This window comes from Stegostoma tigrinum, chromosome 1 (genome assembly GCF_030684315.1).
Source record: "Stegostoma tigrinum isolate sSteTig4 chromosome 1, sSteTig4.hap1, whole genome shotgun sequence".
In the NCBI taxonomy this organism is placed as follows: domain Eukaryota; kingdom Metazoa; phylum Chordata; class Chondrichthyes; order Orectolobiformes; family Stegostomatidae; genus Stegostoma; species Stegostoma tigrinum.
The window spans coordinates 166,063,132-166,075,698 of record NC_081354.1 but is presented as its reverse complement, the minus strand read 5'-3'; the positions used below and the strand labels follow the sequence as shown (position 1 = coordinate 166,075,698).

The following is a 12,567-nucleotide window of genomic DNA, read 5'->3' as shown; positions in this document are numbered from 1 at the left end:
TTCCCTTTCTGTCCCCTGACTGTAACCCATCTACCTTTTTCCTGTACATGAGGTGTGACTATCTCCCTGTAAGTCATCTCAATTACCCCCTCAGCCTCCTGAATGATCCGAAGTTCATCCAGCTCCAGCTCCCTAACGTGGTTTCCAAGGAGCTGGAGCTGGGTGCACTTCCCGCAGATGTAGTCAGCGGCATCGTTGGTAGTGACCCTTACCTCCCACATTCTACAGGAGGAGCATGCAACTGCCCTGGCAACCATTCCTCTGTTCTAAATTCACGCACCGACTATTGAAACAGGAAAAAAAAATAGTAATCCTACCAAATCAGCGTTCAGATCCTTTTTTTTGGTTAGAGGAGGTGGGTGGGTGGAAGACACTACTTAAGTAGTGTTTCGACTGAAGCAACGGCCCAAATATATTACTTCCGACTGCACGAGGTGAGTTTTTATACCCAAATAAACGACCTTACCTTCCCGTCGGCACTCTGGTTCATGCTGCTGCCACCTAAAAACGATCTTAGTGCTTGGGAAGGGACACCATCCAGACTCGTCATTTGCCTGGGGTGACTCCCAGGAAGCTCGATCTTACGTCTGTAGCGGTGACAGAGGGAAACAGATTTGTCTGGGGCTGTCAGGGCAGGCATGACCATGCTGCTGGCATTTTGCTCAAACCGAGCATAGAAAACATTGAGCGCGTCAGGGAGGGATGTGTCTTTGTCCACTGTCTTGCACTGTTATATTTGGTATCCCATAATTTCATTTAGGCCTTACAAAAGGCAGCAGGAATCTGTTTGGTAGGTTTGGGCCTCTGGCTTGGTCCAGTACTGCCTGTTGGCATCGCTGATGCCTTTGTGGAGGTCACATCTGGATTTTCTGTATTGGCCCGGTTTACTCGACTTAAAAGCTGCACATCAGATCTTCAGTTGGGAGTAGATTTCCTGGTTTATTCCAAGTTTACAGTTGGGCAACAGTTGGATTCTTTGGTATGCAGTCCTCCACACATTTGCTAATAAAGGCCATGACTGCAGTTACATGCTCGTCTAGGTTTTCCGCTGAACTCTTGATCACGGTGCAGTCCATCGACTCCGAACAGTCCTGGCGATGGTTTTCCACTGCCCTGGACCAGTATTGTACTACTTTTTGTGAAGTGCCATGGTTGCATTTTCCAAAGTGTGAGCAGGGCATGGAACAGTATGTATCTTTGCTTATGTAACAGTGCTCCAGAATTTGCAGTCACCTGGTGGGACAGGAGATGTGTTGCTACTTTGGCATCACTCGCTTGAGGTTGGCCTGGTTGAAGTCACTGGCCACATGAATAGGGCCTTGGGGAATTTTATATGTAGGGTGTTTATGGCAGTGTAAATCTTGTCTAGGGCATTCTTCACATCCGCATGGAGTGGTATGTAGACTAGTGTCAGGGTGTGAACTCTCGTCATAGGTAGTAGGGACGGCATTTTACTTTGGACTATGCACATGCTGTTTCAAGAAACTCTCTTCAATTCATGTAAATTCTGCCCTGTTTAACTACTTGCAGTAAGGAAGACACAGTCAAACTGGGGTATTTGAATTCACAAACTGTGGGAACCCTGTTGTTACATCTTCCCATAATCTACCCATATGTTTGTTCATCAGTGTCTCGGTAGCTGTTGGGTGGTTAGCACTGCAGTCTCACAGTGCCAGGGACCCGGGTTCGATTCCAGCCTCGGGCAACTGTCTGTGCGGAGTTTGCACATTCTCCTTGTGTCTGCGTGGGTTTCCTCCGGGTGCTCTAGTTTCCTCCCACAGTCCAAAGATGTGCAGGCTAGGTGGATTGGCCATGCTAAATTGCCTGTAGTGTTTAGGGGTGTGTGCGTTAAAGGGGGATGGGTCTGCGTGGGATGCTTCAAGGGGCAGTGTGGACTTGTTGGGCCAAAGGGCCTGTTTCCACACTGTAGGGAATCTAATCCCATCAGTGACTGCACCCTTTGTATTTTTGAGCTCTACCAATTATTGCTTCAGTGTATGAGCTCTCAAGTGTGTCCTCCCTGAGTGAAAATGTAACATTTTCCTAGATTAGTAATGCAGCTCTTTCGCCTCCTTCTCTTTCTCATGTAAAACAGTGAGACCTAAAACGTTGAGCAGCTAGTTCTGTTCCCCCCACCTCCCAACCAAAATTTGGTTTGAGAATGAGTTCAAAAGCAGGCATGACTTACTGCAGTTGTACAGGGCCTTGGTGAGATTACACCTGGAGTGTGGCATGCAGTTTTGGGGTCTGTATCCAAGAAAGGATATAGAGGAGTGCAGCAGAGGTTCACTAGTCTCATTGCAGGAATGGCAGAACTGTCTTTTGAGGAGAGATTGGTTTGACTGGGCCTGTGGTTATTCCAGTTTAGAAAGCCAAGAGGGTATCTGATGAAATCTATAAAACAGTAACAGAGTTGGACAGAGGTAATGGGAAATGCAGATGCTGAAGAGTCCGAGATAACCAAATGTGGAGCTGGATGAACACAGCAGGCCAAGCAGCATCTTAGGAGCACAAAAGCTGACGTTTCGGAATCTGAAGGGTCTAGGCCTGAAACGTCAGCTTTTGTGCTCCTAAGATGCTGCTTGGCCTGCTGGGTTCATCCAGCTCCACTCTTTTATTATCACAGAGTTGGACAGTCTGGATGCGGGGAGGATGTTTTCCCTGGTTGTGGAATCTGGAATCAGGAATCACAGGTTCAGGAAATGGTTAGGAAACTGCAAAGGCAAAAAAAAACCTTGATGTAAGTTAAGTGTAGGCCTTCTGGCAGGATGTTGAGAGAGAAAATAAATCAGGTGATAGAAAAGACATGGAAGAGAGGCACCATTACAATAATCACAGGGACTTCAGTATTCAGGTGGCCTGGGAAAATTAGGTTGGTAGCAGATCTGAAGAAAAGGGTTTCTTTTTGAAGAACAGCTTGTGGTAGAGCCCTCTAGGGAACATGCATTTCTGGATTTAATGAAGTGCGATGAGGCAGATTTGATTAGGGAGCTTAAAATGGAGTAACCCAAAGGGGCAGTGACCAGAATTTGCCTTGCAGCTTAAGAGGAAAAGGCTGGAATCTGATTTAATAGTATTACAATTAATTAAAGGTAACTACAAAGACTTGAGGGAGGAGTTGACCAGAGTTGGTTGGAAGGGGAGCTTAGCAGAGAAGACAGTGAAACTGCAATGGCAGGAATTTCTGGGGGTAATTCAGAAGACATGGTAGAAATTGATTCCAAGGAAGAAAGAAAACACATATCAAGGGAAGGAGGAGGCAACCATGGCTGGCAAGCGAAGTCAGGGACAGTATGATAGTAAAAGAAAAAGCATAGTGTGGTGAAGATTACTGGAAAGCCTTTAAAAGTCACAAAGGATAAGCTTCTTAACAAAAGTAAGAGTGAACATTGATCTGCTGAAAATTAGGCTGGAAAAGTATAAAGGCTAACCAAGAAATGGCAAAGGAATTGATAGATACTTTGCATCACAATCACGGTGGAATACCCCAGCAACATACTAGAACTTAATGGTAGGTAGGCATCAGAGGTGAGTGTGCTGGTCATCGCTCAGGAGAATGTGCTAAGGAAGCTGAAAGGTCTGAAGGTGGATAAATCACCTGAACCCAATTAACTACACCCCTGAAGGAGATAGCTGAGGAGATTGTGAAGGCATTGGTGGTGATCTTCCTGGAGTGAGGAACGGTTTTGGAGGACTGGAAAATAGCTAATGTAATGTACCCATTAAGAAGGGAGGGAGGCAGAAGATAGCAAATGGTAGATGAGTTAGACAGATTTCAGTCAGTCATTGGTAAAAATGTTAGTGTCCATTATTAAGGATGACATTGCAGAATACTTGGAAGCAGTTCTGAGGATGGGTCACTGGATGCAAAACGTTAACTGTTTTTTCCTTCACAGATGCTGCTGGACTTGCTGAGCTTTTCCAGCAACTTCTGTTTTCATTCCTGATTTACAGCATTCGCAGTTCTTCCAGTTTTTATTGGGAATGAAAAGGGGTTGTTTTCAGGATGGCAGCTGGAGACAAGTGGGAGTTCCACAGGATCTGTATTGGGCACCACAACTAGTCTTGTTAGTTCTTTTGTCCAGATAGGTGTTGTCTGAGAGCATTGTTGCTAAGTTTACAGATAACACAAAGATAACTGGTGGGACAGATAGTCTTGAGGAAGTGAGAAAATCGCACAAGGACCTGGACAGGCTAGGAAAGTGGGCAAAGAAGTTTCAGATAGAATACCATGTGGGGAAATTGTGAGGTTATGCACTTTGGTAGGAAGAATAGAGGCAGAGATTATTTTCAAAGTAAGAAAAGGCTTTGGAAATCTAGACCATAGAGGAATTTGGGAGTCAAGAAAAGAAATGCCATGTTCACATTCATTTTAAGAGGGCTGGAATAAAAGAACAGAGATGCGTACTACTGAAGTTATAAAATTTGTGAGCAGCTTTGAGCTCTCTATCTAAAGAAGCATCTGCTGTCATTTGGCAGGAGCCAAGAAGAGATGTACAAAAATGACCCTGGAGATGAAAAGCTTGTCACATGAGCAGTTGAGGATTCTTGGTCTGTACTCTGAGTTAAGAAAGATAAGGTGGGTTTCACTTGAAACTTAGAATACCGAGAGGCCTGGGCAGAGTGAATGTGGACAAGATATTTTCAATAGTGGGAGAGACTAGGACCCAAGGGCACAGTCTCAGAGTAAAGGGATAATGATGTAGTACTGAGCTGAGCAATTTCTTCAGGCAGAGGATGGTGAATCTGTAGAACTCAGTGCACAGAAGGCTGTGTAGTCAGTCATTTAGTGTATTTAAGACCGATTACTTAGAGGATCAAAGGTTGTGAGAAGAAGGCAGGAGAGTCAAGTCGAGAAACATCAGCCATGATTGAACATCAGAGCGAATGCAATGGGCTGAATGCCTTATTCTACTTGCATATGTTAGGGTCTAAAAGCCGAGTGCAAAATTACTGGTTCTGCCTCACCTAAAATAAAACTTGAGGTTGTCAATGCTTTGGAGCGAGTAAAAGAAAAAAATTCCGAGAATGGTATTGAAGATGAGCTCCAGACATGTGTAAAGACGAGACAAGCTATGATTGCTCTGTTTAAAAACTAAAAGAACAGTGGATATTGTAAATCAGAAACAAAAACCAAGATAACAAAGTGTGAGGCTGGATGAACACAGCAGGCCAAGCAGCATCTCAGGAGCACAAAAGCTGACGTTTGATTAGAGGGGGATGGGGAGAGGATTCTGGAATAAATAGGGAGGGGGGGGGGGTGGAGGCGGACCGAAGATGGATAGAGGAGAAAATAGGTAGAGAGGACAGTATAGGTGGGGAGGGGATATGAGAGTCGGGGGAGGACGGACAGGTCAAGGATGTGGGATCAGGTTGGTAGGTGGGAAGAAACAAAAATTGCTGGAAAAGCTCAGCAGTTCTGGCAACACCTGTGAAGAAAGATCAGAGTTAATGTTTCAAGTTTGGTGACTGTTCCTCAGGCCCTTCTGTTTGTAAACTTGCTGTACTTAGTGTATAGAAGTTAAAACAGAACGTTAATGAGGTGTTTAAAACTACATTGCTTAACAGTACATCTGGTGTTCACATTGGCAGATACTTCAGGAACCTAAGAGTGCAGATTTTAATGACAAAATCTAAGCAGGAAAAGGGTGTTTTCTTGTATGCTGTGATCTGGAGTGCACTGTGAAAAGCTGGTGGAGGAAATTCATTCCGAAAAGTTTTCAAAACAGAATTAGGTATATGCTGTACTGAGAGGGAGGTGAAGTAAGAACTTTTGGGGAAATTCAGGGACTGTGAGTAATTGCATAGGCATTTCAAAGAGCTTGCAGAAACCTGATCATAATGCGCTCCTGTATTGGATCTGATTCTGTGGTGATTTGCTATATTGCTGAGTGACAGATTAATCTAATACTGCCTCCTATGTTTCCACTTGTTTAAGTTTTCAAAGCATGCACAACAGCCATGAATTGCTGCTTGTTGTTTTTCGTTTCGGATGAGATCCTGGGTTCCAGTCTGGCAGGGAGCTACTCTTCTCACCAAAAACACAGAATCAATCAAAGGGACATTGGTGTTCTTATTTATGAAAAGGTTTATGAGAAGTCACTGAAGGTTAGTTGAGAACTAGAGGGTGCAATTTAACAATGAGTATTTCATTTGGGACCAAGAGGGGGATAATTTTTTTTCTAGAACTCTGGGTTGTGAATCTTTGGAATTCTAGAAGGGCTGCGAAAGCTCAGCCTTTGACAGTGTTTAAGGATCAATTGATAGATCTCTGACAGTGGCATACAGGTTATGGTGGTGTGATTGGTAAGAAACATGGAGTATTTAATCAGCCGTGATTGTATTGAGTGGTGTGGCATGCTGTGAAGACAAAATGGCCTACTCCTGTCCTACGTTGCTAAGCGTATTACCATCTCTGATAAAATCAAAGCAAAAATTGTCAGACGGTAGAATTTTTAAAATTCATTTCAGGAATGTGGATGCCACTGGCTGGCCAACGTTTCCTGTCCATCCTTTGTTGCCCTTGCAAAGGTAGTGGTGAGCTGCTGCCTTGACCCTTTGCTGTGGAACTTGAGAGTTGAATCAAAAAGCTGTTAGTATCAATTGTAACCCAGGATCTCTCGCTTTGGAAATAAAAAAATAACAAGCATCAGTTCATTGTTGTTGAGTGCATACTTTGGAAGTTGAAGTGACAAAGCAAAACCTACAAAAATAAACAGGATTACAATTTCCTTTGACCATATCTAAGAAAATTGTGTCCATACAAATTGAGCACTTCAACAAATTTCCACCATTTTACAGTAGAACTTTATAAGTCAACATGAATATGCTCCCAAATGTTAGGTTTCTGTAGCAACCAAAACGTCGCTATATTTCAGTGTCATGGGTGTACATGGATGATTTAAAAAGTGAGATTATCATAAGCATGCTGAACAGTTAGAATTACTGACATTTAAATAAAAACTCATCAAGTAATATTGTACATTTCATAGTGTGCCATTGTTACAGCAATGATATGAAAATCATGTGCCATGGATTGCAAGAGTGTAATTTGGAAGTTTAAACAATTTTAAAAACTGATTTTCATACAAGTGGATCTGGCTGTGTAAGTAAATAGTTGAAGTTAAGTTCTATAGCATTAACTCAATGTCATCCATTTCAGCTCATGTTGAGCACGCCATGGCCCATATGGTACTGACAGCAGCAAATCGTTCAAGTTGTTAGAAAGGGGTCACAGCTTACAGCCATTTAGAACTAAAGAGAAGTTCCTCAGCCAACAAGTGGTGAACCTGTGGAATTCTGTGCTATAGAAAGAGGTTGAAACTAAAACATTAAATGTTTTCAAGGGGGATATTTAAATATAGTTTTTAGAGCTAAAGATATAGGGAGAAAGCAGAAACAGGATACAGTGTTGGATAATCAGTCATGATCGCATTGAATGTGAAACAGGACTGAATTTTCTGCACCTATTTTTGATGTTTCTATCAGGTTTTGAATGGTAAGTTAATGCTAGAAGTGCCCTGAACAGGATTTCTGGGTCCTGTGAGAGCAGGGTATGTAGGTGTATCTCCTCTGTTAATCCGAACTTTTAATGAGCAGCCCAGAGTTTGAACTTAGGTAATAGCATTAAACTATTTTAACAGCAAACGAAATGCCGTGAGCAAAACTATGGGGAAATGACAAAAATTTAATGGAAGAATAATTAAAAAGCTGAAGGAAAGTTATTCCATATTTGCAAAGTTGGTTGTAGTTTGACTTTATAAATGTCATAAGGTTATTTAAATGGGCCAGCAATTTTTCTAGCATGTTTAGCTCATACGCAAGACATCAGCAGCAGGCTTATCATGCTGTTCACTATTTTTGAACAGGGAATCCTACTGTAAGAATTTATGGCACAGCGTATGGAGGAGTGGCGTGTTATTAGACTCATTGTCCTTGCATCAAACTCTAGCCTTTGTTATACCAGCCTCTTTTGGCACTTGAGGTTTTATCCAGATTATCATGTGACCTGTCTTTCAATGAGTTCTTTTTTGTTGACAGAGCTGCCTGGAGTTCAGTTTGAGGATTCAGGAATTCATTGAGCTTATCCGACAAAATAAGAGACTGGAAGCAGTCAGGTACATTGTAAGGTTACCATTTGCTGTTAAAATGAGAAATACACAAGGTATATTGTCTTAAACTCATTTCTGTTGTTTCCAATATGGTTGATATAACTACATCACTAATTTTGTATTGGTATTAATTTGAACTTGTGAAGTGTACACTGCACTATTACTATAATTGACTGCCATCATTGTCTGTATCAAATGCTGATAATCTAAAATTTGGAGAATTTATTTTCAAGCTGATGTTGAACATTTTTAAGGCCATTTAACTATTTTGGAGACACCAAAGAATGAAGATCAACGAGCAGCTACCAGGTCCTGTGCACTAGTTGCTGAAAGAACATGTGGAAGTGCAGCAGGCACTCTGCTATGAAGGCTAACCTACAGTTTACCTTCATAGCAAGAGGATTTGAGAAGAGGAATAAGGACTACTTGCTGTGATTAGACAAGGATTTGGTGAGGCCATATCTGGAATATTCTGTGCAGTTTTGGTGTTTGTCTGAGGAAGGTTGAACAGAAAAAATTACAGCACAGGAACATGGCCTTCAGTCCTCCAAGCCTGCACTGACATGCTGCCTGTCACAACTTAAGCCCCTACCCTTCTGGGAACCGTATTCCCCTCTCCCCATCCTATTGATGTGTTTGTCAAGACACCCTTTAAAAATCACTATAGTATCTGTTTCCACCACCACCTCCAGCAGTGAGTTCAAGGTGTCCACTACCGTTTGTGTAACAAAGAAAAACTTGCCTCGTGCATTAACTTTAAACCTTGCCCCTCACACCTTAAACCTATGCCCCCTAGTAACTGACTCTTCCACCCTTGGGAAAAGCTTCTGATTGTCCGTTTTGTCCATGCCCTTCACAACCTTGTAGACCTCTAGCAGGTCGCCCCTTAACCTTTGTCATTCCAGTGAAAACAGCCCAAGTTTTTCCACCCTCTCCTCATAGCTAATGTTCTTCATACCAGGCAACATCTGGTAAATCTTTTCTGTACCCTCTCCCCAGCTACCACATTCTTTTGATAGTGTGGTGACCAGAATTGAACACACTTCCAAATGCAGCCTAACTAAGATTCTGTAAAGCTGCAAAATTACCTGCCGTTTTATAAACTCAGTGCTCCAGCCAGTGAAAAAAAGCATGCCGTGTGCCTTGACTACCTTCTCCACCTGTGCTGCCACTTTCGGTGACCTGCGTACCTAGATCCCTCTGCTTATCAGTACTGTTAAGGGTTCTGGCATTACTGTATATTTTCTATCTGGATTAAGCCTTCCAAAATGCATCACCTCACATTTTTCTGGATTAAACTCCAACTGCCATCTCTCTGCCCAAGTCACTAACTGATCGACATCCAGCTGTATCCTCTGACAGTGCTCATCATTATCCATGATTCTGCCAACCTTTTGTCATCAGCAAACTTAGTAATCAAGCCAGTAACATATTCATCCAAATCATTTTATATATATTAAATGTATCAAAGGTCCCAGCACTGATCCCTGAGGAATGCCACTAGACAAAGCCCTCCATTCAGAAATGCACCCTTCCACTGCTATCCTCTGCCTTCTGTAACCAAGCCAGTTTTTATTCATTTTGAAAAATCATCTCTGACCCTGTGACTTTTGCCTTCTGTATCGGCCTGCCATGACGGACCTTGTCAAAGGCCTTACTGTAGTCGATGCAGTCAGCATCCGCTGTCCCACCTTCATCGATGATCTTCGTCACTTCCTCAAAAAACTCAGTCAAGTTAATGAGGCGCAACCTCGCCTTCACAAAACCATGTTGCCTCTTGCTAATATGCCCACTTATTTCCAAATCGGGGGAAATCCTGTCTAGAAGAATCCTCTCCAATAATTTCCCTACCACTTGGGGAAGTCTCACTAGCCTAATCAGCTGGATTGTCACTGCCACCCTTAAACAAAGGAGTAGCATTGGCTCTTCTCAAATCCGCTGGGACATGCCCTGTAGCTAGTGAGGATACAAAGATTTCCCTCAAGGCCCCAGCAACTTGCTCCCTTGCCCCCCTCATTATTCTGGGGAATATCGCATCAGGGTCTGGGACTTGTCTACCTTAATGTTTTTCAAGACGCCCAATACCACCTCCATTTTGATCTCAACATGGCCCAAACTATCTACACACCCTTCCCCAGACTCGTCATCCACCAAGTCCTTCTCTATGGTGAATACTGACGCAAAATGCTTATTTAATACCTTGCCCATTTCCTCTGGCTCCACGCATAAATTCTCTTCCCTGTCCTAGAGTGAGGCAACCTTCTCCCTGGCTACTGTTTTGCTCTTCGTATATGTATAAAAATGCCTTGGGATTTTCCTTAATCCTGTTGGCCAATAACTTGTCATGATCCCCATTAGGATGTTCTTGCCACAGACCAAGATTTTAGCAAAGGTTTACAAAATTGATTCCTCCGATGGCAGGACAGACGTTTGAAGACTGTTTTAGTCTTATATTCACTGGAATTCAGAAGAATGAGGAGGGAATTTTATAGAAACCTAAAATTCTGACATGGCTAGGCAGGTTACGTACAGAAAGGATGTTCCTGATGGTGGATGAGCCCCAAAGAAGGGTCATAGTTTAAGGATAAGGGGCAGGCCTTTTAGAACCGAGATGAATAGAACTTTGTTCACCCAGGCAGTGGTGAGCTTGTGGAATTCACTACCATAAAGAATGTTTGAAGCTGAAACTTTGTTTTCAAGGACGAGGTAGGTATAACCTATGTCTGAAGGAACCAAGGGATATGGGGATTGTGGGGGGAAGGGTAGGTTGAGGATATTGAGCTCCGTGATCAACCGTGATCATATTGAATGGTGGCACAGTGTTGCGGACTCGAATGGCCTACCCCTGCAAATCCTCAGTCTGTCTGTCTAAAGACAAAGTTAATATTTTGTCAGAACTGGGATTAAATGCACTTGTTCATACTGCAAATAAATTGGAATGTTGCCTGAAAAAATGGTGCTTTAAAAAGATTTACTGTTTAGATTTATTGATTAAATTATGACCTATTCGTGCTTTGTTTCTTTAGAGAGCTAGTCTCCTTGTATGTGATTAAACTTCTCATTCTTCAGTGTCTTTCCTTTTTTTAAATGCATTCTCTTCTTTTCCATTTTCCACTTCTGAAATTCCGTAGTGTTATATTCAAAACTGTCTGTGGCCACAATTCCAGAATTGTCAGATGCATTTATGCCATTCTCCCCAATTTTTTTTGGCAAACCCAAATGAGCATCCACCCCATTTCCCCCATAGATACAGATATAATGCACAAGTGTTGCTTGGTTAGTTCATAACCTTTTCATGGGTTTTGATTTTGTAAAACGATCTTGATTTTTGCAATATTTAAATATTTTACGGAATTTGTTGTATGCATCTAATATTTGAGTTTGTGTTTTTGTGAATTTCTTTCCGTTTGATATTCTGAGATGAACTTGTACGACTGCATGTTTGTGTATTATATATTTAAAAAAAACACTGAAACATGCAACAGTCATGAGAACACGCGCACGCACGCGCACACACACACGGGCTCCTGTTACCATGTCGTTACTTCTGACCAAAGCCAATGGCACAGAATTATGTGGCTTCCGAATTTCAACGTCGTGAGTAGCAGTGCATTGTTGTAAGTCCTCATGAGACGCTGTAATATCCAATCTGATTCAGGTGCTGAGACAATGTGTGTCTCAATAAGTCATGTCAGTTTTCAAGAAACATGGGCAGTAAAATATTTCATTTATGTACTGCTTTAGTAGTAGATGGTGGTAATAAGCATTACAGTTCACATTTTGTTAGCCTTTAAATTTTCATGAATTGCTTAACACGTAGCATTATAATTTACTGTATTTGAATGCATGGTAATTAATTTTTGAATAGCTGAGCTGTTTCAGCATTGTCGCAGTCGCTGGATCAAGTGCAATACATGTTTAGTGAACCACAATAATTAGTCGATTTCTGGCGACGGATAGAGTCATCCTGAAAAAACTCAGATTTTGCTATTTTAAGCTCCCTGCCGTGCAACATTGTTATAACGTTGACACAAAAGCTTGGGAGAAATAATGCGTAACTGTTGCATAATGTAAGGTGTAATGGGGATGATGGTGATTATGACAACTATCATTCATTTGTTAAAAACCCACCTGGTTCACAACAGTTCTTTAGGGAAAGAAAACTGCAATCTTCACCTGGTCTGGCCTGCTTATGATTCCAGATTGGGAGCAATTTTTTTGTTTGCTTATTCATTCATGGAATGTGGGTGTTGCTGGCTAATTTAGGAATTATTGCCAAACCATAGCTCCCATTGCCTTCAATTGCAGTCTGTGCTGTAGGGTGACCCACAATGCAGTCAGACATTTTTCTAGACTTTCATTCCTTTCGTATTGATGGGTCAAAGTGTATTTCCAAGTCCAAATGTTGAGTGATTTGGAAGGTATCTTACAGGCAAGGTGGTAACAGAGGGGGAGG

At 42.2% G+C, this 12,567-nt stretch overlaps 1 protein-coding gene across 1 annotated transcript in view; it reads left to right on the top strand.

Moving 5' to 3' along the window:
- Positions 1–12,567, top strand: part of maea (macrophage erythroblast attacher, E3 ubiquitin ligase) — a 157,457-nt gene that overhangs the window by 84,521 nt on the left and 60,369 nt on the right. The window contains exon 5 of the mRNA XM_048545241.2: positions 8,041–8,117. Within this exon, the coding sequence (XP_048401198.1) occupies positions 8,041–8,117 (77 nt within the window). The remainder of the gene's footprint in view (positions 1–8,040; positions 8,118–12,567) is intronic.